The 26,068-nt window shown below is 39.6% G+C and overlaps 1 protein-coding gene across 1 annotated transcript in view; it reads right to left on the reverse strand.

Moving 5' to 3' along the window:
* LOC137102976 (apolipoprotein B-100-like) overlaps nt 1–25,863 on the reverse strand; it is a 38,265-nt gene extending 12,402 nt beyond the window's left edge. The window contains 35 exon segments of the mRNA XM_067482928.1: nt 265–434; nt 551–738; nt 943–1,048; nt 1,586–1,654; nt 3,550–3,913; nt 5,317–5,331; nt 5,333–5,470; nt 5,983–6,913; nt 9,402–9,429; nt 11,667–12,725; nt 12,822–17,518; nt 17,653–18,026; nt 18,182–18,297; nt 18,383–18,558; nt 18,671–18,843; nt 18,945–19,146; nt 19,259–19,389; nt 19,769–19,939; nt 20,154–20,359; nt 20,590–20,754; nt 20,846–21,049; nt 21,149–21,322; nt 21,469–21,688; nt 21,805–22,016; nt 22,126–22,272; nt 22,374–22,488; nt 22,601–23,051; nt 23,167–23,252; nt 23,650–23,774; nt 23,895–24,041; nt 24,442–24,589; nt 24,692–24,837; nt 24,940–25,052; nt 25,211–25,255; nt 25,647–25,863. Of these exon segments, the coding sequence (XP_067339029.1) occupies nt 265–434; nt 551–738; nt 943–1,048; nt 1,586–1,654; nt 3,550–3,913; nt 5,317–5,331; nt 5,333–5,470; nt 5,983–6,913; nt 9,402–9,429; nt 11,667–12,725; nt 12,822–17,518; nt 17,653–18,026; nt 18,182–18,297; nt 18,383–18,558; nt 18,671–18,843; nt 18,945–19,146; nt 19,259–19,389; nt 19,769–19,939; nt 20,154–20,359; nt 20,590–20,754; nt 20,846–21,049; nt 21,149–21,322; nt 21,469–21,688; nt 21,805–22,016; nt 22,126–22,272; nt 22,374–22,488; nt 22,601–23,051; nt 23,167–23,252; nt 23,650–23,774; nt 23,895–24,041; nt 24,442–24,589; nt 24,692–24,837; nt 24,940–25,052; nt 25,211–25,255; nt 25,647–25,701 (11,867 nt within the window). The 5' untranslated portion in view covers nt 25,702–25,863.
* Nucleotides 25,864–26,068: the final 205 nt, after the last annotated feature.

The following is a 26,068-nucleotide window of genomic DNA, read 5'->3' on the forward strand; positions in this document are numbered from 1 at the left end:
AATTTAATATTTCTACATACCTGTAGAAAATAAAAAATGTTTTTGCTTAATCTGCTCAACTCAAATTCCATCAGTTTGGTATGTGTACTGTGTGTGTGCATGAGAGATACAGAATGGTTGGTGTTTACCTTATCTTATTAAAAAACAATCATTATTCATCATTATTAATCATCATCAAGTTAATTCCCAGCCATGGTGCACATGACATTTTAGAACAGGATGCCTAGCAACATGAAGCAGCCTCAATGTCTTCAGAAAACGTACTTGTCTTTGCAGTCTCGGTCCATGCCATTAAGTAGACCTCTTCCATTGGCCTTAGCTGGGTCACTTTCTTCTCCTATTTTCATTTCTGGGCTCTTGTCCTCTTCAAAGGGAGACACTTTATCTTGGGCATCACTCTTCTCTCTCCCACCTTGGTCTCCATCTCCTCCACCCTTTATACATTTATATATAGATTAGGTAAGTGGGAGCTTATGTGCTACTTCTGGGAAAAACGTTAAGATAAGCAACACAAGGCTTTCGGTGCATGTGCAACAGAAGCTTGACTTACATAGCCTCCGTTCCTGTAGCGACCATCCAGCTTGTCACCAGGGGAAGAGCTCAGGACATACTCCACCATGCTCACCCCGAGGCCTCCACCTTCTGAACGTGGTGAAAGCACAGAATTGGCATCACCATTCCCATGGAAACTCTGTCCTGGTCGTCGCTGCACCATGATTGGCTGAGACACTGAATGATCTGAATAAAAAGCAGGGATCAAATGTCTACATTGTTGAGTGTTTGGGGTGTAACCTGTTGAAAAACCCAGTCAGACAAAAGCAATACTGCAAACCATAGTTGACTTGCAAGGCATAGCACTACTTCAAGTAATAAAACATGTCTTTATTATAAAGAAAGGACAGCCTAGTAAAAGAACAAAACAAAGATATAGAAGCTACTCACGAGATGGTCCCCAGGCATTATCCCTCCACTCTTCTCCAAGAAGCATCCCTTTCCTTCCATCTTTTGCCAACTCATCAGAATCCCAGAGCTTCTTTGCTGGCAAAAGCTACAAAATCAAATCATACAAATTTCTCCCCATCAGAAAAATCTCTAAATGCAAACAACCATTTATGTATAAAAGCATTTATGATTATTCAGAAGGTTAAATATTTGTTTTTAAACTGTAGTGTTGCTTAGGTCACATGATAATATTACTATATATCTGTGTATAAAAACATATGTAGTTTTTCTTTCACAGATGTTTTATTGTATTGTTATCAGTCAGTGCAACTACTGCAGTGCAAGTGTAAATGTTCAATTCAAAACCTACCACTTCAGTGTTGTGATCCACTTCAACATGTCATTTTACTTAAAAGCAAGATATAGCCATAGGCACTACTTTCATCCTAACACACTACCTTAAAAAAAACATGCAAGCATGAGTATAACTTGGCTTGCACTAGACCGCCTGTTTCCCACCCTTCCATTGATCACAATTACTACTCTATTGTAGCTTACCAACTACAGACGGTTACGTTAACAGACTGAATGTTTTATTTTGACTATAATAAACATGCTGGATATTCAGGTCAAAATCTCTTACCTCTCCCATTCCTCTTGATTCCAAAGCTAGTGCTTGAAAGTCATAATTCATTTCATCCACAGCACGAACCTGAAGACAGAGTAGATACAATTCTGTTCACCATACTGCTTTGACTACATGGACAGTTGGGATGGTATTATGCCTCTCTCAATAGAAATAAATCTACAATACTACTACTACTACTACTACTGAACTGTAAAATAAATAAAAATAAAACAAATGCACGCAATCAGAACGCTAATTACATTGATGAACAGTTAAAAATGGAGACTGGTCTATTGAGAATATTAAAAAAAATTAAATGATATATATTTTTTAAAGGTTTTGTATTGCAATCAATCAACTGTTGATACTTTTTCCTCAGCCCAATAAACAATGCCAAAAGTTGCAAAAAGAATATTACAAAAAAAGGTAATAAAAAAACATCACGTTGTTACATTAAAATTACATTGTGCTCACTCAAGTACAGAACCAAATAAGGTATGGTCTATGACTTTTATTTAGTAAACTCAAAATACTTCTGAGAAGTAGTGAAATGGCATTAAAACGAATAAAATAGCATTTTCAAAAGGAATAAAAATTAACTGTTTACATTTAGGAACAAAAGTCTGTGTTGGGATGGCAAAATGGCTCAATATTTCATGGCCTTTTGTTTAATTGATTTCCTCTTGGCCTAACATGTAGGTTAGGTGGGTGTGTTACTACCGGCACCAGTATTTAAAAACAAAAACAAACAAAAAACACACAATTGTAACCGAGGAAGTACAATTTAGAGTGATAGGGAGTGATTAGGTTAATCAGATACCAAAACACGCAATAGTTTCTAAAACTATAACTTTAAATCCAACAATTACACAACCCTATTAGCTCAATGCGATGACCAGAGCACAGAGCTCCAACACTGTTGCCAATGCAAATAAGGCGGCTGCATTTTTTTTTACAGCGCTATTGCTACACCCTATGATAAACTGCCAGTCTGCCCAGTGTGTTCTCCACTCCAACTCATTGTGTGATGAAATACGAGAATATGGTGGGTGCATGGTCCAGGAACTCAGTTTCCTCATCATTAAAGTCTTACTTGTGCTTAGAGGAGCGAGGAGGCTGAAGTAAAGGCCAAATCACCGATGGAAAAGTAGGTCATATTTCCATCTTTGGAACAGTTTATCATTTAGTAAAACATATTAATGTACTTCAATTTATTCATTATTAGTTTGGCAGTATGAGCTGTGTTCAAGGGTCTGGACAATTTCTGTTGACTCCCTGAGGGACTTTGACTGGGAATAAGAATTAAAAATACACATGTAATGAGGACCTTTATTTTCTCCCAATAGAAGTTACAATCCTACTAAAACATTTTAGGTGCAGATAGAAAAAAAACAAAACAAAAAAAAAAAACCAACTTTGTTACCACATCTTCATTAAAAATGAGTCCCTGGTTTAAAGAGGACATCATTTACTCACATAATTCAATTATGAAATGAATTTGTCATTGTATTTACTGACAATTTCTTTAAATCTTTGTATGGCTGCGTCCATCTGCAGTAAGCTCTATGAACAAAAGCCATTGACATTTTCCATGTGTGCCAACTTCATAGAAACAAGCACAGAATAAAATGCAATTGATGGATGGCAACTGGTGCTTATTATCATATATTACCTAGACATGTGAAATACAGTAAATAACAGGCCCCTGATGTTTTGCAATCTATTATGCATCTAAACAATGTGCTTTTGCCATTTTTCCTTTTCTTTCAGGGTTTGGCCTTATCTGTAACTGTGTAAGGAAGCGCTGGCTCTAAAATATCTCTCTTTGATCATGAAGTTGAAACCACCATGTCCACAAATAGACAAAAATCTAAACCAAAAAGGTTTCTACTTAGATTTCTAAAATCAAATTAAACACAGCGTCTGATACAAAACACTGCTGTCTGGGGATAACTGATCTCAAAATAAAACCTCTTTACCTGGTCAACATGATTGGCATCTCCGGTTGGCCAGCGATGCTTGCTGGGTGTGCAACCACCAAGCTGCTCTCCAGGCTGCCTCTGAAAGAAGTATCCAACTGTGGCATCATCCTGAGATCTTCCGCTCAGCAAAGGCTGGGGAGTACCTGGGGTGGGGTTAGGACCCCTGTCCATGCCTTGTAAATGTGGGACTCCAGGAACAGGCCCAGATCCCCCAACTGTAGCCAGGGGTCCTCCACCATGAACTCTAACACCTCCAGTTTCAGGAACACCATTTGCATGCAGCATCCCACCTCTCGTCTCCTGCCAGGCCACGTCATTCATACCTAGGATGCTGCATGGAATGCTCATTCCACGGGAAAGCCTAAACAGAACATAGTATAATGACTTGGCGAAAAAATAAACGGCATCAGTTATGGACACGTTAATATTTTGTTGACATATGTGCTCTGATTGAGAGAGTTCTTTTGTGCTGCCCTGCATCTAAACACAATTAAGTTGGTAGTGTATGAAATTTTAAAACTAAAGAGTCAATTAAGCAAACACTAAGGCATGACAGTTACTGCATCCTAATAGCTTTTAAACAATGAAATTTGCAAGTTAGAAGCCGCCTTCAGTTTAACCCCCTGTAGCCTGTAAACACACTTGAGGAATGTCTAAAACCATCATTGATATTCTGTAAAACTCAGTTTCCTTCGCCGGGACATGAACAGAGTTGCAAGTTTCGTGGCTTTCTTTTCAAATTTCGAAACGTTATTTGCTCACCAACAGCCTATTCCCGCTACGAATCTAATCTTTCGCTAATCAAACCAATACCAAAAAGCCAACGAAGGGAAGATATTAACGACTTGAATTGCCAAGAATTTTAGCCAAGTAACGTTAACGTTGTCGTTATCTTAGTGTTAGACTTTAATTATATAGCAAATGTAAACCCACCACAAATCTACCTGCTGCTGAATTAAAAAGAAAAACAACATTTCAACGCATACCCACTGTGCTGCTAATTGTACAACGGAACGTGTGACCGTGATATTGAATATATTTTAGCTTTAACTAGCTACAACAGCAGCTAAGTATTTGGTATTGTAGCAAACCGACGTGAAAGCCTTTCGGCAAGTTAGCTAACGTTAGCTTACCTAGCACGCCAATCCGCTGATAATCAGCGAGCCAAATTAGCAGTTAATAACTAATTATTTTATTTAAATGCTGCGCTATATCCTTGTTGGCTATGAAATCATTCATTGGACTAATAAAAAGTGGACATTTTGAATGTTAGCTGGTGCTAACGTTATTTGACTGGGGCGAGCATTAGCAATGTTCTTAGTTTGCTAAGTAGCTAAGGCTAGCTTTAACCACAACGGGCCTGCTGTTTATTATTGGTTAGTTATGTTAGTCATCAGCGTTAGATTCTCGAACTTATCACTAGTTTAGCATAAATCAATGCGTTATTACCGTCTCAGACAGAAAACACTGTTTTCTGCACTCGAAATTTCGCAGTAGCTGTGCGTAACAAGCCAAAAAATAGTGGACAAAAATAGCTAGCCAAAGCTAGCAAACGCCAATTGCCAAGTTGGTGTTCTATGAGCTAAAGCATTAACCAAACACACAGTGGCTAAACAACATGGCCCCCCTTCAAGATCCAAACAGAGGGGCCTTTACCGCTAAACAAAAGGGGAAATACTCAAACCACGGCACTCGAGTTCAAAGCAGTCGCCCCTCAGAGCCTTTGCTTTCGATCAGAACGAATTAAAAAAAAAGGATACTCACGCGTTGTCGTAGCGATAGGATCTACGCTTGTTGCACGCCGTCAACCCGATTCTATATTGTTTTGTTTCCTTGGAGAGAGCGGTGATTTAGCAAGGCTACAGTCAAAGCTAAGAGTTTGCCTACGCTAGTGCCCCCTCCCTGTAAATAGCGTGAACTACGTAGACATGCGTACAACAATGTCAGTGTAAATTTGCCGTCCCGACATACCTTTTGTAGACGATATGAAACGGGGACACGAATCTGCTTCAGTGTACAGCGGTGCCTTTCAGCAACATGTCATATAATAGATTAGCAGCGTATCGTGCCACCCCCCTGCCCCAGTCAGAGCATCATCTCATTGCTGCTGGATAACCCAAGAAACATGCCAGATTTGGGTTTGAATGGATGTATTTTGGATATTGGCCCATTTATTTTTGTGAACGACGTTGTCTAAGCAACAAAAGCAAAACAATGTTTCGGGTGTGTTTCAATGACACGACTTTCCTAATTGACACTGCTTTAAGTAGAATTTACAAAGATATGTCGCGTAATACATCGTCATGCAGTTACATTTGGCAGATTTTGGCTGATCCTGGGTCGGGTGGGTCCTCGTGGTCATTGACACTCCTCTGCACAAGAAACCGCATTAGACCCAATCACCTCTTCCATTACAAACTGTGAGCTCACTTCCCCTTTTCCGATTGGATTACTATATTTAGGAAACCACCCAGTGCTTTATAAAGAGATCGCACTGTTAACTGGTAAAGGTTTTGTAGGCAGGATCGACTTACGGGACTCATGAGCCCTGTCCCATCTACGTCTTTAGATTGTTAGTGGTAGCGGACGCGGACCCGGACGCGGACACTTCGGGTACATCTGTGTGTCTGATGATACAGTGCGTTTGAGTGAGAACTGGAGAAAAGGCCGAAATGGCTGACATACGCAAGAAACTTGTCGTTGTGGGGGACGGCGCATGTGGGAAAACATGTCTACTGATTGTATTCAGCAAAGACGAGTTTCCTGAAGTCTATGTTCCGACTGTTTTCGAGACATATGTGGCGGACATAGAAGTGGACAACAAGCAAGTCCAGCTAGCTTTGTGGGACACCGCTGGACAGGAAGACTATGACCGGCTGCGCCCACTCTCATATCCGGACACCGATGTCATTTTGATGTGCTTCTCCGTGGACAGCCCGGACTCATTGGAAAACATCCCTGAAAAGTGGGTCCCTGAAATCAAACACTTTTGTCCCAATGTACCCATTATACTGGTAGCCAACAAGAAAGATCGACGCAACGACGAAAACGTCAAGAACGAGCTGTCCCGACTGAAGCTGGAACCAGTGAAAACAGAGGATGGCCGGGCCATGGCCATGCGCATTGGCGCTTATGACTATTTGGAGTGTTCTGCCAAAACTAAGGAGGGGATCTGGGAAGTATTCGAAACCGCAACACGAGCAGCCTTACAAAAACGAAAAACCCCAAGAGGTGGCTGTCTCAACTGCTGTGTCTTGATGTGAATAGTCTGTGTCGAGCCATGACGCGCAGACTTTTCCACCGCTGGGGAGTCTCCTAACTTGCCTGAACGTGTAAGGGCAGTGACCGGTATGGGTGCTCCCTTGTAAATCAGACGACCTTGACTGAACCAAAGCCAATGACTGTAAACGAATGACTTGTTTTTGAAAGACTCGATGATCCTCTAACTCCCCGGTGTGTGAGGGGCACTGGTTACAGCATGGTCTTTGTGGATCACATGGTCCCAGGCTGACTCACGTAGGGGTAAAAAGGATCCGCTCTGCTGTGCACACGGCCTCCCGAAAGGCCTGCTTTGGAGCCAAGGTTTCAGTCGCTCACTTTTTGTGTTTCAGTGTTTGCAGAGGCCAATGTCTTACTGCCAAGGCTTTACTTTATAATAAGCAAAGCAGTAAAATTTGCACTCTTTATTTATTTAGTCTTTTTTTTGTAATGTAAAATGTCAGTACTACGTTTAATGAATTGCACTGCAAATAGACACTACAGTTATTACAGAATGTAGGCTACAGAAAGTGTTATAAAGCACACAAATGAGTGGAGAGATGCCCACGTTTGTCTTCTTCTGATGTTTTATGCCATTTTAATACAGGACTGCGTTTACAGTTAATGAAATCTGTGGTTTCAGCTTTGTTTGTTTGAATGACATCCAAAAAGTTTGGTTTTGGCCTTAAAAGTATTAAAGGCATAATTCAATAGCTGATATGCAAAAAGCAGAATTTCATCACAGGTCTAGAGACTATTTAGGCCAGTCTTAAAAGGGCTAACCACATTGTTCAGTAAAGCTCTAAAGGTACGAGAACTATTTTTTTTAGGCCTCTAAGCATGCTTCTACTTGTTGAAAATTGGCTAAATAGGTGCATTTCAATTATAACTCCAATGTTATACATTGTTACCCATGGGTACAGCCATCAAAAGAGGAGAACTGTTGCTTTAGCGGTGTAACTTATTTCTTACACCTAATCATTTAAAGAATGTGTCACCATGTTTGTGTAGGCTGATACTGTAAGTATCATCTCTTGTAAGACCTGTTTGCTAAATCCAATTTAGGTATTGTTACATTTACAGTGGGTAATATTTCCAACAGAAGATGGAACATGTGACATGTTTTAGTATGTGTGTTTGGCTGTCACTGAAACACATTTTGGGAAAAAAGTGCCATGTATGAGTGGGCTATATCGAAGCTCTGTGAGCCCGAGGCACGGGCTAAAGCCATCTGATGGCAATTAAACAATTTCTTGGAAATGTATCACATGTCATGTTATTATATGTAACTAAAATCTTATAATATTGTCACAGCCTTAGATGAAAGGGTATTCCTTTGACTGTAACACCAGACTAAATGTAAAATGAAATCCAGTGTGTTCATGGCAGTAAAACTAAATTATGACTGACTGAGACCTCCATAGACATTTTAAAAACGTATTGTTTTCTATTAGCAATAGAAATCAATATATTGAAAAAAATCTCCATTCTTGTTTTAAAAAAAAATCAGCTTCAGTTTGATCTGTGCCCACACGGAAGGGTTGTGACTTTTTGGTCCTGCTCGTTCAAATGACAGGTGTGAACATCAGCCACAAAAACTGTGAAAAACTGAAATTCCAGCCTAATACCCCAATGGCTGTACAATGTGTCTTATTCTATTAATTATAATTAAAGACAAAACATGGAATTTTATTGTAGTTTAATAAGAAACCATAGTGAAACTAATAAACAAGAGTTTAAAACAGTATTCTTTACCAATCCAACCCAATCTGTTGCTGGGCTTTTTGCTGACTTCCACAACAGGAATGCATCGCGCTGGACTGGTTAATTTTAGTTAATTATTTAAAGTTAGGTTATTCAGTAATCAGACTGTGTAATTTTCTTCTGTTTTTGACTACAAGATTGGAATCGTAGAGAAGACTGATAAAATTATGGTCCTCCAATCTCTTTGTATGAATTTCTCTAATCATGGCTACATTATTGTAATTAAACAATATTTTCTATGTTTGAATGGTAGGTTGCAAACAGTGGACAGTTTTTTCAGACAAAATCAACATGGAATGGATGGAAATGGAAGGGAACTAATTGTACTATTCTGGGAAAGTCAATAAAAATCAGTTTGTGTCACAGCCTTTACTTTTCCACTCTTCTGGCTCATTTTCTCACAAAGAAAAAAATAACTAACATTTAAAATTGCTTTCAAAATGGCTGGAGAAAAATGACACGTTTATTTATCAGCAACAACATTAACAGTAAATGGTGGTATTAGTATACGTGATTTTTTATTTTTTTAAGATTGTGAACTAATAAATGCTGTTGTATAATAATGGATTAACCCCCTGCCAGCACACAAAGTGGTTACAATCAGCTCCACCTTTACCAACAGTGATCTTTGACTTATTTTCCATCCGTTGTTTAAAATACATTCTTTTCTTGTTGGAGTATTTTTACATTTGCTGTGGATAAAGGCGCTATATAAGTAGCTATTTAATTTAATACTTAAATATGTAAATATGAATATATACTACTCTGTAATTTTATTTAAGTGACAAATTTGAAGCGGTACATATAGGGCAGATTCTTTTTTTTGCATCTTGGTTGTTTCATCCTGGATAATGGCTCTGACGGTTACTAATCCTCAGCCTCCTTCCTTCTGCTTAGTGGACAGTCTCAGGATGCTGGATTTGGGTCGAAACCTTCCATGCATTGTAAGGAGCTTCCTTGTCTTTATGCCAGTGGCCTCGATCTCCTCTTTTGGCCAGATTATTATGCCAGTTTATTACATCTGATGACCTGGAGGGCGTAGGTGTTAATTGCCTGGACTTTGTTTTTCCCGTTCAGCTGACTTCTCAGGACCTTACTCTTTGTAGGTACTTGGTAGTAGCATACAGAGATGTCTCTTTTTCATGCGTATATATGCCCTCGCTATAAATCGATGTGTCCCTGGGCAAGACACTGAACACCTAACAGCCCATTCCCCTCCCCAGCTGTGCAGTGCAGGTCCAAGACCGGTAGAATTTGGGGAGGGTTGCGTCAGGAAGGGCATCCGGCGTAAAACTGTGCCAAATCAACATGCGGTCAATGATGCCGTGGCGATCCTGAACTCACGGGATAAGCCGAAAGGACAAAAATAAATAAATATGTATATATATATATATATATATATATATATATATATATATATATATAGAGAGAGAGAGAGAGAGAGAGAGAGAGAGAGAGAGAGAAGGAGAGAGAAAAAGAGACGCATATATATACAGTACGTATGTATACGCATATTTAATATGCAATGCTTACTGTTAATAATAAAGATTAAGAGTCTACATTGGGCCTGTGAAGTTGTGGGTACAGCAGTGACTTGATATTAAATGCTGATGGCACCATACTTAACATGCAAACGTTCGTTAATTTGTAAAGAAAAAATACTAAATAAATAATATTTATGGGAGTGTCATTGGCTTTGCAGGTGAACCAATTCAAGTATTGACCTCATGATGGCACTATAGGAAAAGTCAGAAGTTATTGACATTCATCTGTCGGAGATCAAGTGTGTCTGTATCCCAATCTTTATGTGTAGATATATTTTAGGAGTGAACAATTGACCAATTGATGAATCCAAGTTAACAGGCATAGAATCACTAAAGTTAATGAGATTTCTCCAGTGGGAACAATCTCAAATTCCACGCCAAAAAAAATGGAAATCCTGGAAGATGGCATAAGGATTTTCTGCTATTATATCAAAAAGCAAATTCAGAAGTAGATTCTGATCAAAATTTTAAAAGTGGCAATTTGGCATGTTTTTTAACCTCTCATTTTCGAAGCTGTAAATTGGAGATGTGAACTCTACAAGTCACCAATTCAATACTGAATTCACACGTCTGGACGCGTCCAAGTTTGTTTGTTTGTTCTGTATTTGTGCAGATATACAGGAAAACAAGAGTCACCTAAAGCTCACATGATTGGGAGAGGAGCTGGCTGTCAGTGTTTAGGCTGACAGTGCACTTATTATTTCAGTTTTTGCTCTAAATATTGCTTTATAACCTTATTTTTAGAAGTGGGTCGAAACCGACCCTAACATCACAAATGTCATAATTTCAATAAGAGCATTTCATAATTTAGTTAGAAGTTTTTCATTTTTTAAATTTTGTTGAAATAGAGGTTACTGATAAAGTCAAAAAGCCTTGATGTAATAAACAAATGTACATGGTTCTTTTATGCATTTAAAACTGAAAATGGGTCGGTGCCGACCCTAACACAAGAGGAAGGTTAAATACAGGATGCTCTTCCTGCTGCAACCCTCTCACTTAATCTGGGCTCGGGACCAGCACCAAGGTAACCCTTGGTGGCTGGGCAGGGGCACACCTGTAGGGGTGGGATCCCATGACCTTCTACATCCTAACCCAGTGCTCTACCCATTGAGCCACCATGCCCCCTTGATACACTTGTCAGAGAAAGAACCAAAAATGAAAAATGATGTACTACAGTTTATATTTGTATGTAAATTATATTAAGAAAAGAACTACACAAAAATATATGCAGTACAAACAGTTTTTATTGAGGGAAACCATATACTCTTTTAAATAGTACAAGACACAAGCAAAATAGAGTCTGGAAATCTACTGTAAAATAGTAAAAACAATTAATATATTGAAAAGCATATTTGAAACAGACAACACTTGTATGCAAATAGTTTTGTATTTGTTTAATAGAACATGAACATCTACACTACTGTCTTGATGGTTAATGAACAGATATAGTCAATACAAACACTGACATATAATTCTTTCCACGGTCAGTTAGTTGAATTTGGCAGCAAATGGTAAAGGAATGTCCACCTCCATTTGTCTCTCACTTACTCTCACAAATTGTTTAACATTTTTGCTTTTCTCCTTAAACATTTTAATGACATTGTTGTGGAACGTATTAATACGTTTTACCAGTGCATCAATCCAGGACTGGATATCAGCTTGAAGCTGTTGGCTTGACATGTCTGACAAAATATTCTGAAGTTTAGCTCTCATAGCTTTTAGATATTCTAAAACAATCCTACAAGTCTCTCCAACTTGCTTGGTAACATCAGCAATGACAGGAGAATTTATAAAATCATTGTACACTTCAGTCACAAAGGTGGACAGCTTCTCTACATTCTGAGATTTTAGAGTTTGGAGAAATTTCTCACTTTGTTCAATGGTAAACTGCATCAGTGCTGACAAGGTCTTAGTCATGTCTTCAACCTTTATATTTCCTAGTTTCCTCACAGTGACTATCACTTGGTCCTGTATTTTCTTGAGAGCTACAAACAAATCATCAAGAACGTCTTTTCCGCTGACAATGTGGTTTGAGCCAGGAAGGGTGAATTCAGTAGCCCGAATATATTCAAGGACAGCTGTAAACATGGAGGCAAAGTACTCTGGAATCTTTTGAACAGCCTCCTCAGACACATCAGCAACAAAAGCAGTATATTTCTGGTAGATCTCCAGCCCAGATAGCCTCTGTTCATACCCAGGGATTTGGAACTTTGTTTCTCTCAGGAATTTAACAACAGCATCAAAAGCAATTTCAATTTTCTTTTGGCACTCTTTGAGAATCAAAATGGTTTTATCTGTGGCAGCTATCATAACATCAGATGGACTTGCTGCTGCAAAGTTCTCAATAGCCCTCTTAAACATCACTTTACCCTGCTTTCTAGCCTGTTCGATGGAAGTCTTGAGGATTCTAGCTTGTCTGGAGATTTTGTTATATATTCTGCTAGCGGGATCAGATACCATTTCTATGACTCTGGGCACCTGTTTCTTCAGTCCCAGCATCACCTCATATGGCATCTCCATATTCCAGGTTGTCTGAATATTCAGCTTCTCAGAGTTCACCACAGACATCTTCACACCCACGATATCAATGTCTGTTGTTGGCTCAGACTATGGAAACAAGTATACATGAAATAAAAATGTTACAAAAATATAAAAACACAATTTATACTAAAATCAAGAGTCATGGGTTATTAGATTTCTTACCGGATAACGACCATAGAGTCTTGCTTTCACTACTGCTGGTTGCTTAGTCTGCATCTGAACTGCAATCAGTCCTGCAGATGGAGTGGACATAGAGAGAACAAGACCTTCCTCTGGATTTCCAGTAATCTCCTGGTAGATTTCCATTGTCATGTCAGGTAGATTTACTTTTGCTGAATTGGTGATGGATGTATCTACATTTTCACACCCAAAAGCAAAGGTGCTGTCATGGTTTCCCTCTACCAGTAAATGTTTTAAAGACAGGACAGAGGCCATTTTAAATCCATCATCTGTGTTCACATTAGTGTTACCCTGAATCTTTCCAGTCAGAATCTCAAATTCAGAGGATGAGGAAGCATCAAATTTCATCACAATTTCATCCTGGTTGAGGATGCTGGCATTAGTTTTGAGTGTGATCATTGCGGTTTTCATGGAGAACTCATAGGTCAGATCACCCATTAGTGGGAGCTTAATGCTCTGAACTTTTGGCAGAGTGATTTTTGGCAGAGTCAGCTCACTGAGAGCAGATGGAACATGCATAGTGGGCATTGTCATGAGATTGACGTCGGGCAGGGGAATGGTGAATGTAGCCATCTCAACATTCATGATTGGAACTTTATAGGCAGGCACTGTAATAGTTTTGGGCAACTCAATGCTGTATTTCTCATATTCTGCTTTTGCTTTGCTGTAAGATGTAGCAAGGATGGAAGCAGCCTTATCTTTGCCAATGAGCACTTTCTTGTGGAGAGTCTTGAAGTTAGTATTAATAGCATTGATGAATGGCTCCATATTGATGTCAATGTTTATACCCTCAGGGTTCTGTATGTATTTTAGCTTGGAGTTCAGGTCAAATGTCTGCTGAGTTGTGGTTAAGAGGTAGCTCAGGCCAGTATCTTCCCACAGAGAGAATTCTTCCACTCTTGGTGTCCTCATATGAACAAATGGCAAAGTTATTTCAGGAATGGTGATTGGTTGCTTCAGGACGTCAAGATTTGCTTCTCCATTAATTTGGGAAAATAGGTTAATTTCTCCATTGCCATTATCCATGCTAAAGTAATGTGAGTATTTGTACTGGTTGAATCTAGCCAGGCCTGTCCAACTGTACTGCTGAACTCTGGAGTTAAGAGTGAGAGCAATGTCATTCTGAAGATCTATCTTTCCAAACAGCTTGAATGGAAGAGCAACCTTGGCATTTCCTTTGTTTTTGGTGTCAAACATAAATTCACTGGGTGAGACCAAAGCAAGGACAGAGCTTGAGTGAGTTCCCTCAACCAGTCCAACCAGTTCTGCGGTGTGAGACGCAGTTAAATCAAATTTCATGTCTTCAACTTTAGCCTGGAGCTTGACTACTGCTTTGCTGGCCTTCATGAAAGGTGTTTCTGTCTCAGCCGTTGCATCAATAATTATGTGTCGGAAGATGCAAATTTCAGCAACTACGCGCTGATTCATTTGGAAGTGGCTGCTGCCTGTAGCTCCAGTCAAAGTTATTTTAGCTGTATGGAGATCCATGACCAGTTCCATGGAACTCTTGTGGGTTGCCTGATCTGAGATATCCTGAATTGCATATTTTTCATTTGCTGTATTGTTAAAGGTCAGTTGGGCAGTGCCATCCTTAAGCGAGAAAACTGTATTTTGTTTCATTGATGTTTCACTAAAAATGTTGAGGGACGGCAAGTTGAGGCTATGTTTATAGCTGGTCTCTACACTGGCAGAAACCCCATTCTCCATAGCAAAAATTGCCTTATTTAAAAGCTCTGTTGAATAGACCTCTGTTGTGACCTTAGCTTTAGTTTCAGCAGAAGCCTCAGCAGACAGACCATAGAATGTCATTGTTCCCTTGTGATCCAGTGTAAAAAATAGCTGTTCAACCTTAATGTTCTCAGAGATAGACAGTTGACTCATCTTGGGTGCAGCAAAATGTGCAGTGGCATCCACAGTGAAGTCAAGGACCCTCAAAGTTGATGTTGCCTTTGAGTTAAGATTAATTTTGAACTCTGGTGTGACTGATGAAGTTGTTGTGTTTGTCAGGTCAGCAGTAGTCCTGTGATTGTAATAGGGTGAGTTGACTCTAAACTGTCCATAGAGTTTTCCAAAGCAGGGGATCTTGCTCATATCTGCCACTTTCTCCTTTAGCTCCACAATGTATGGGTCATAATCAAAAGACTGGATTTTTTGGATCATTCCCATGAAATACTCACTTATGTCTTCTACCAGTTGTTTGAAGTCAAAGGAATACAGTTCATTGATAAGCTCCTGAACAGGTACTGTTGCTTTTTGGATCAAAGGCTGGATGTCAATTGACTTGAGAGCAGCAAATGCAGTCTGAATCTTTTCCCTTACCTGATACTGCTTCATGATTTTAACAGCTTCATCCATAATGGCTCCAATGATCTCCTCAATCTCATAGCTGGAGAGGATCTCTTCTATTTTGGCATACATTGCACTGAACTCGTTGGGAATGTTATGTTTCTTGATCCAAGCTATGACAGTCTCCTTGATTGACTTCAGCATGTTCAAGATTTTGTCAGTTGGGACCTTGGCTGTCAGGTTTGTAATGATAGATTCCACTGAGCTAACAAACTTTCTCAGGTCTTGCATAAAAAGGTTGAAGTCAAAGTTGTCAATTACCTTCTTCAGTTCTGACACTTTGTTCTGAAATGTAGCACTGATCTCATACTTGTTGTTGATGTCTGACATTATCTCAGTGCTATAGTCTATCAGCTCCATCATCGTGATCTTTAGATGTTCAATGACTGCAGGCAGATGCTCAGTGAATGGGATCTGGATAAAGTGACTATCGCTGTTCTTATCATACTTCACAAATCCAGAGATGGCGTATTCTTCTATTTCATTACTGAAGAGAGCTGTGGAGACGGCTCCTGCCATCTCAATTCCCAGCCTGTCTGCATTGTTGTAGGAAATCATTTGTTGAAAAAAAGTGTGCTCATTTATTTTGGATTTCAAATTAAGTGTGACACTTTGTTCTTGTAGGCTCAGTATGCTGTTAAACTTGTTCTCCATATTGGTCTTGATAGTTGTTGTGTCTTCCAGTTCATGAGTGGTGGAGGCTCTGTACTCAAACGAATGAGTGAACAGCAGAGGTTCAGCTTTCAGGAGGAATTTGCTATATAGTTCACCACTCTGCTGTCCATAGAAATACACTGCACCATCTGAGTTGAAAATGGCATCAACGTTCAGAGTAAAAGGAGCAGCAATACTTTTGACTGTACTTTCCAGACGAAGAGATGGTGAGTTGAAGTTAGCCATATTGCTGAACTTTATGGTCAGACCAGCAACTTCCATATCAGTGGTATGTCTTATGTGAGATCCTAGGAGTTTACCATTGGTATTGCACTTTGCAGACAACACCATGTCAGCAATCTGGATTTCATAAGTGTGCCTGAGCTCTTCCTCTGAGAAGGCTCCCATCATTGTTCCAGTCAGCTCCATTTTGTAGGGCTCTGCTTTAAACTGGGCATCATTAACAAAATTGATCTCCATGATCTTTAGGTTATTTTTCACAACCATGGAGGCAATCAAATTCTCAATATTAATTGTGATTTCATGCATGTATGAGTTCTTCTTGTCCAGAACATTGTCAGTCTTGGACTGGAGAGTAAAAGATCTTGGTGTAAGAGACAGTGAGTGGATATTTTCAGTTCTCATCTCATTGAAAGATCCAACCACATTGTTGGAGAAGATCAAGCCATCTTCATTCACTCGGAGGTTTACTCTGTTCCTGGTGTTGATGTCAAAGAGGTTGCCCTCAAAGATGCCATTGACATAGACTTCTGTGATTGCAATCTTTCCCTCAACACTGAGCTCAGCCTTGTTCTCCCGAATGGCTCCCTTGGTGGTGAGAGACATGGTGGCACCAGAGGCATCAACTCCACCATGGAAAACATTCTCAAAGGTCAATGGACTGTGCTGAGCAGTTGTTGTACAGCTGGTGGTCAGGCCGTCCATGTTCAGGGTTAGGGTTGCCTTGTGAGAAGCAAGGCTTGTAAAGATGTTTATAGAGGCATCAGTGTTGATCTCCAAACCACTAGGGTTCATTGAACCAGTGAGCAAAGAGTAGGCACGATTTACTGTATCATCTGCTTGATTCTCTATCCTGAGACTGGCCTGTCCTGCAGAGGCAGAGAGCACCATCTGGCTACGAAGCATCCTCTCATCTGCCTTGGTCATAGAATCAGACTGCATGCTAAACTTGACATCCTTGTAGCTTAGGCTCATTTTGGTGGTGTGCTTGATAGGCTCACTGTTTATGTTGTTGTTGAACTCAATCAGAAGTTCCTCATTAGCAAATGATGCCTTCAGCTTGTTCATGACATTCAGGATTTCAGAGGTCACCTGCAGGGCACTCTCTACTCTTGCTTCTTTCCTAAATGGCTCCAGAGAAAAGGTGTGGACGTAAGTTGTGCTAGTAGTCATGGGTCCAAGAGAAACACTTCCACTTGTGTTAATATCTCCAGACAGCATGTGTGAGTCTAAGGTGTACTGGGTGGTAACTGTCAGAGAGGTGTCCAGACCCAGAGGGCTCAGAACATAGATGTTGTACTTTCCTGTTGTTAGTATTTTGTCTGTGAGAGCAATGGTTTCCAGCAGGTTGAAACCTGTGTTCATGAGCATGTGTTTCAAGGAACTATCAATGCTGAATTTGATAGTTTTCTCTGCTGTGTCAGTGATTTTTGTAGCTCCTACAAAACAGACAAATAATCAAAATATTAGTTAGTATAAACTGATAGGGTGTTGCTGTTAAATTAAACAACAAATTAAAAATGTATGAATAATTTATTTGTTAAATAAAACTTGAAGAATAAAAAGAAATTACCCTCAGATGAGAAAGACAGAAGATTGATTGGGCTTTCAGCCATGGCACTGAACTTGACCAGGTAGCTAAGGGACTCTGCAGTGTTGTTGCCACCAGAGACTGTTGCCTCCCAGTTATAATAGTTGCTTTTGATCTTAGCAGACACCTCCACCATGCCCATCAGAGGCAGGGTGAGATCATATTCAGAAGGGATGGTAAAAGTGGGGATATGAATCTGCTGTGAAGCAAAGTCCATGCCTATCTGAGGCACAGTAATGCGCGGGGAGGTCATCATTTGAGGTATCCTTAGCTCTTCAGATGTTTTGCCTCCAAGAGGCAGAGGGATACTGATGGCCCAACGTTCCTGATTGAACTGGTATCTGAATGTGCTTTCCCTGGGGAAATTGTGAAACCAAACATTTGTTTTTGTTGGATTTAAACCAGATATTAAAGAGGAGTAAATGTTTATTTTATGAATGAATCAGGATAAATTAATTTTCTTAAAATCCATGTGAAAAACTATAGATCCTTGAATGTATGTTACACTTACAGGTCCATGAATAGCTTTTCAGGCATGGAGGGCATTTCCACCTCTGCTATACTGTTCCTCAGGGTCTCAACATAGGGAACATCAGTTGTGATCTTGTCTATCCAGATATTGCTTGCCTGATGAAAAAACGTCACATTCATATACTTTAGTTGAGAATAACTAAAACTACATCAAGATTATTGGATTTTTTTTTTTTTTCACCTCAACTCCCTTTTCCAAGATATGACGAAGTTTCATGTCAGTCTTGAGAACCTGCTGGTCCATAACATCCTCTACAACGTTCCTGAGCCAGGCTTGGAGAGCTTCAGTGTAGGGCACCAGCATCTTAGTTCCTGCATTGGCCTTGGACATTATCTGAACCTCAGCCTGGTCTTCGCCTGATATACAGTGACATTTAGAAAATAATTTTATACTTGAACTCTGTTAGATTTTAAAACATTGATCGTTGAAGTCTAGTCCAGTCTGCTAGCAATTTGTTGAACAGCATACCATATTTGAATATGATTGCCTGAGTGGAATCAGTCTGAGGGAACTTGACTTCACTTTTGACCTCCATGGTGAGTCCATCAGCTTTGTTCACGGTAGCAGTAATCGAAGCATCAGTCTGGAGTGAGGGGACTAAAATCTGAACTTGCAGCATGCTATTAGTCATGGCCTGAAGCCTGTAATAAAAACGATTGATTAAAAGATGAAGTTTTAAATAACAATTATTCAGTTTTATAGCATACATTTGTATATAGACTGTTGAATATGAAAAACTCACTTGGCTCGGCCAATCAGAGAGAGCTGGGCCACATTCTTATTGGAGATTTCTAGGGTAATGGATTTGCCTCTAGCATTGCTGTCGGTCATGCCAACCTTGACACCAGCTTCAATATCAAAGTCAGGTATCTGGATTTGGGTGGTGAAGACATTCCTGTTCCTGTTGTATTTCATGGTCGCTGAAGCCTCAGTAGACTGGGCACCTAAAGTCAGAGTTAGAAAAACAATAACTTCCTGTATATAGCTTTACAAAATTAAAAACTGTCCCATAGGGAAAAAACAGATTAACTTTTTAAAAAAATATGATGACCATACCTTCAGCTTTAAGAGTCATCTTCAAAGAATCAACCTTTTGGCGGCCATCTTTTCCTTCACTGAGGAGCTTATAGGCGATGGTGGCTGTGTACTCTGAGACCTCATTCGTTGGCTCAATGTTCACATCAAATCTGTGAAAATGGTCAAAGGAATAAGTGTCTGGTGAGTTTACAAAGAATGTTGTTAACAAATCAAATTTAAACTACCATATACAATGTCTTTTTCGTATTGCAAAACTTGCCCTGCTATTAAATATGGAATGAGTGTGGTGCTGTTTTGGCCATTAAAACTTTTATTCAAGCCATGTGTTTTTCAGCTGAATCTCAACACATTACATCCATTTTAACATTCCCTGTTAAATTAAAATAGATCCTGTTACAGAGGTGAGACTGTTCCACCGTTACCTTACTTTAAACCTTGACCTATTTTGACCTAAACGTTTTTTAAAATAATTATTTAAATCAGTGATATTACAATGCACAAATAAGGACTATTCAAACATTAACTTACGCAGTCTCGCCGTTTAGGGGGAAGTAAGGAACAGCAGCCTTGTCACCAGTATCAGCTCGAAGTACTTTGGTGCAGAATTTGACTCCAGTGAAGAGAGGCCTGCAGTTTGTTCCATCTTCTGTGTGTGGGATCACCGTAGCCCGGCCAGCACCCACAATCATGATTTTATTGCTATTTCAAATAAGGAACATCAAAATTTGCTTAGATCAGATAGGAATAGAGATGCACAAATATATTTATCAAACAGAAATACACTATCAAGGGTATAGGCACACTTGCATGTGACCAACATCAGATTTACAAACTGATTGAGAAATAAAAACTGAATAAACATTTGCTCTAACAAAATAGGATAAAGTATGTAAATGTCTTTTTATCCAATTACCTAACACTCAAGAGCTTTGTGGAGATCTGTGGGGCTGGGATGGAAAGCTTGACTTGGTTCTGCTCCATGGTGATCTTTGCATTAAATGTACTCTCGTGGTACATGTTGGTATGCATCTCAACAGTAGACACAACAAATTCAGGAAAATGGACTCCCATCTCAGTCACAAACTCAACTCCAATCGAGGGCATGAACAATAGTTCTTTCTGTAAATGAAAAATTGATTATATGAAATAAAATAGGTTGTATATGACAGTATAACACTACAGCTGCACCCACAAAATGACCAAAACATTTACTCTACCTATACTGCAATAATTTATTTAGATTTCTTCCTATTTCCTTTTATAATATGTGAACAAATCACGATAGCTGAAACTAAAAACACTACATTTATAAACTAAAGCCTAAAGGAAACAAAAACTGTAAAATTTACCATGTCTGGAGCAATGCTAATGCCCCCCTTTGCTCCAGGAGTGAAGGTACCAGTTAGGCCAAATTTTAGAGGCAAACCAGATGCTGTTGACATGATGAATTTGTTGTCCATGAAGATGTAATGTGCAAAAATCTCATTTTCAGTGCTGGACAACAGCTTAGCCACCTGATAAAAAAGGATCAACAGTCAATAACTTGATTCTTGCTGTGAAGTTGTAATTTATTTAAATATGGATAACAGGAGTATAGAGCAGTACCCTGGTAGGAATGATCTTCATCAAAATCTCTGCATACATCATCGCATTGTCAGCAAAAGACTTCAGTTCGTTGCCCTTGATGTAGCCAAGCTCTTCTCCCATAATCCTTAGGTAGGCCATGGTCTCTGGGGACTCTTGACTCTGCAGTTCTCTTACCAGCTTGTTGAAATTGGTAAAAATGTCTTTCACAAGATTATTGGAGACCTTAGGAAAGAGTTTCACTCTATTAGTTGAGCTGGTTTCAGTGGAAATTATTAAATATCTAAACAAAAATAAAAGAATAAAAATAATATAGCTATATACCTCCTGTCCTTCTGGCTTCAGGGGAGCAACCCATTTTCTCAGAAACTCTTTGATCTTTGGTGGCATCTGGTCTTCAGCCCAGTACAGAGCCTTGGACACAGTGTCAGGGAAGAACCCGTTCTTTCCAAACAGAGCATCAATAGTTGGTTCAAAGCCTTTTCCTTCCATGCCAACCTGCGAACAAAATAAACCAATAAGATTAAATTCAGTTGGTTTTGCAGTTTAAGTTGGTCTATGGGAGTAATTTTGTCAACAACCATAAAACCAGAGTTTGAAACAGTAATTTAATACTAATTAATAAGGCCTACAGTATTACATACCTCCCAAATGTCCATGTTGAAGCCAAAGGCGTTCAGAGTAGTTTCCAGCAATACCTCCCTGGGCAACTGACTACTGGGATCAAAGACAATGTTGCTCTTAATGCCAGCCTGCAGGCTGTCAGGTCCCACACCCAGTTTGTAGTTGCGAGACTTTGTGGCATAGTTATAGTGTGTGGTGACGTCCACATCTTGGAGAGAATTCCTTAACGTCTTAGCGAGTCTGATGTAGAAAACAAAATGTAAAACAATTAGCTGAATATATAGTTTGTTCAAGGCAGTATTTTCTTAAAATAAAGCTAAAATGGTACTGTCACTTAAAACATGCTTTAGTCTTACTCCTGGGTCCCTGAGTCGGTGGAAGACATTATATTGTAGATGTGCGAGGTTACAAAGGCCTTGATCTGCATGTTCTGCTCCTGCATGAGGAGTTTTTTCACCATCTCAATGTCGCTGTCCTGTGGATTTCTCATCAGAATTAAGTAAGCTGCCAGTCGCTTCTGTACAGCACCCTTGGGGTACTGGCTGACCCTCTGAAGGTTAGAGCGAACCTGGATAAAAAAATCACCACAGGAACTTGTTTATCACTATATATTAGGAACTGTACACAGTAAAACTTAAACTGGGACAGTATTGTTTGGTGACTGGAACTTTACATACCTCATCTGTAACAGACATGCGTCTGAAAGCCTGGATGGCAGCCAGCTGCACTGATAGTGAGGTTGCAGGCTGTCTCATACACTTAATCAGGGTGGCCTTTATAGCAGGGTCAGCAGCCTCCATTGCATCTCCCATGTTACCAACAACCTGGAGGGGAAAGCATAGGAAGTTGAAAAAACAAAAAGGAAAGTAAAGTTGCTGTAAAAAGTTACTTATTGAGGTGCATCAGAGCTAAGTTGATTTTGTACCCTCAAGGTAAGGAAGGTCAGCTCTTTCTCCCCAGCACAGTCTGGACCCAGAAGTGAACTCACGAACTCAGAGACAGCAGTGATCTCAGGGGTGATTCCGTTAACCTTGTACAGTCTAGTGACAAAATTAGACATAAAAAGTTAAGTGAACAGAAACAACCATTCAGCACTAAAACATTAATAAAGACTTTTTTCTGCTAAAAAAGATGATATGTGGTAAAACGTACTTCCTGACTGCACTGCTCAGGGCATACATGATGGGTTTGCTCTGCTTGTACTGAGCCATGGCCAGGATGTCGTTCACCATGAGGCTGGAGGGTTCATGCAAAAGTCCCATGGCGTAGACAGCAGCATCAACCTCGAGAGCACCTTCATCGAAGGTCCTGAGAACTTTCAGCATGGCGCTGGTGCACTCTGAGGTACCACACTGAACCAGAGCTTGCCATGTCAGAGAGCTAGACATTTCCATCATCTCAACAACAGCAGATCCCAGGACGTCATTATTTAAACCACGCAACTCGGACACCAGTTTGTTGAAGAGACTGGCACGCTCCTCACCCTTAGTGGTCTGTGACAGGGTGTTCAGCTGCTGCATTGTGGCAATGACGGCATCCTTGGTCTGCACAGGGGATTTGTCAGCAGCAATATCCATAGGCAAGTACATGATGTTGTCTTCATCTGTACAGAATTAAAACAAACAATAAGAAAATGTTTGGAATTTTGCCAAACTTGTTGTATTGAGCATATTTCGAATACATATTTTGCAATGTACTCTGAAATGTAAAATACTCACTGTGATCAAAAATTCTGTCATTGATCTTGGCAGTCTCCCTCAGAGACAGAGTCTGCTTCACTGAAGTAGAAATCCCATATTCATTCCTGTTTGCAGAAGAGAGAATTTCAGAGAATTAGCTAGAACAGGAAATCATTTCATTTCATTTAACCAATTTGCATGTAAATGTGAACAGTTCAAGAGAATGAAATGGGAAAAATTCTGTTATGTGTGTTATTTTTCAGAAAATAGATATTTGAGCCCAACATAAAATTATTTATACTAATATAACAAGAGTTTAAAGACGTACATGAGTAAAGAACTTCAAACTGTACATAATTTAAAATCTTACAGTTAGGAAACATGAGTAGGCAGTTATTGTTCTCCAACCACTCTAGAAATTGGCCAATTTAGAAATATAAAAGACTTGAAACCCTTATTGACATTTTTATTATTTAAGTCTTACTTATTATTTACCAGGTACTGTATTCTTTTAAAACTTACTGGTGGGAGAGGGGCAGGAAGATGTGTTTCTCTGAGCAGATTACACTGGTCATGTGCTTTTTCTGACTGTCAAACTTGTAGTTGCAGGTCTGGGTGCTGCTAATCATCTTAGAAAGAGGTTTTTTCTAATGGGAAGACATCATCAGCACTTTGTCAAACAATGAGGAAAAGCAGACGCCTCGAAAACAGTAGCAAATAGCACGAGTATTTGAAATGTGCTATGCAAATGTGGCTTTATCTCATACCATGCCAGAGATGAGGGCCAGGGGACTTGTAACCTGCCAGCGGGGAGTGAACCAACTACATTTAGAAAGATCCCTGGTGAGAGTCACGTCAGCTTGCTCTCTGGAGTTCACAGTGAAGTTGGTGGAGCAGACTCCGTGTACGGTGGGCTGAAATTGACGAGAGGTCATCGTTAATACTGAGGCAATGGGGTAAAATTAAACATAGCTGTAAACGCTGGAGTGTTACACTTGTTTTTAGTTGTTTAGCAAGCTCCATGAATCTGTCAATTGATCTGAAAGATTATTCCCCATTATGAGAGCAGGTGATATCAATAGTGAGATAAAGTTATCTAGGACTTTGACCCACTGCAGAAGATGGTCATTGTGAGAACATGATGTTACCGGCGTGGATTTATCACCTTTGACTGGGGCAGCTTATCTATTCATTGTGCAACTTGTTTATCTTGCATGACTCTTCTCCCGAAGCAAAGTCAAGTTCTACTTGGCCTTAATTAATTGGTAACTATGTACAAAATAAAAACAAGGCAATAAACAGGAGGGGAGCTACCATTTCTTTGTTCATCTCCTCCTCCACTACAGGCACCATGAGAGCTGAGAAGATTCCTCTCTTGACATTGAGGATGTTGGTAGGCTCATCATCCTCAGGGTAGAGTTTGACACTAGCCTGCCCATCAACTGTGATTTTCAGGGGGTTCCTGTTGATGTGGGCAGAAAATCATTTATTACCTGCCACTTTGTTCACCCTCAATACAATACCTGTAAATAAATAATTCGAGTAAAAAACTGAGGTGACTAACTTGGCCATGGCGGCTTTGAAAGCATCAGCGCCGGCAGCAGGATGATACACTGGGTTCCCCTCTGCATCAACATTAGAAATCTCACTCACAGAGCAGTCTGTTGTGCGGAGGATGAAGCTACAGGTCTGGGGCACATCAACCTCAACCTGTGCAGCAGATTAAACAATTTCTGTTAGTACTACTGCTTTCTATTCAGGGTCACAAGACCCTGTTGTGTTTGCTATATTGATTGGGGCTGTGAAACATACTTTGCAGGTGACTTTGGGGCCGCTTTTATTGTCGGTAGCTCCATTCACACCATTTATGGTCTCAGCTTCATAGTCAAACACAAACCGTCTGAAGTTCTTGAATGTTTTGGCCACTAAAAAAGTATTTGGAAAAACTGTTAGAGCACTGTAATGTTGTTGTTGAATATACTATTGTGCACTAATAAGAAAAAAAGGACTCTACTTTAAATGGATTTTAAAACTCATACATAATTAGAAAGGACACAACACTGGCAATAAGCAAGCAACTCACAAAAACAAGCCGGAGATTGTTCCTCAGCACTTCCCACATTTTGCTCTGCAAAAGATGAAAAACATATGTCCATGAAAATTTTAAAGACTACGACCTACTCTAAACTTTACTTACAACAAGACACGCTTAAATACAAAAACAAAAGATGAGTGGTTTAGTTGAATCGTTATTACACTAAAGGAGTATTTTTATACTATGTTTTAAGTGTGATGTCATTTAAAAACTATCATCTATCAAAATAGCATCACAACTGTCTCAACAGCAAATAAAATTAATGCATATGTACCAAACAGCTATTAGATTTCACAGCAGGAAAGGATCAGCTTTAAAAAATACTAAGTAATACACATCAACTTCTATTTCACACAAATACATTTACAATATAAAACCAAATCATTCAATTCCAGTTGTTCTAAAATTAAACCATAATACTTACGGGCTAGAGTGTATGTGCCCAGCAATAGCAAAACGCAGAGCTTGGCACCCCCCATGACGGGCTTAGTAAAGCTCCAAGAAGCCTTAAGGAGAGTCCTCCTCTTTCTGTGAAGACTAATCCTTGCGCTTTGTTCTGATAGCTTTTATAGTTTTCCAGTCTTGGAATATGTGATTACCAGCACTTGCAAATGTGTTGCCCTCGTTCCAAAGTCTGAGCAGTCCTTGTGGCAGGCCAAAGGTAAAAACGTTTCACAAATAAGACTGTCTGTCAGCGCTGGGTGTGGGTGGTCTCTGTGATTACATTAGATGACTTCTTCAGCTCTTGTGTTATTATTTGGGGCTGTCCTCCTGAGACATTTTGCTGATCCTGAAGTAATGTAGTAGAAAAATGCACATATTGAGGTTTTTAATGAAAAAAGTCAA

The sequence above is a fragment of the Channa argus genome, chromosome 17 (assembly GCF_033026475.1).
Source record: "Channa argus isolate prfri chromosome 17, Channa argus male v1.0, whole genome shotgun sequence".
NCBI lineage: Eukaryota > Metazoa > Chordata > Actinopteri > Anabantiformes > Channidae > Channa > Channa argus.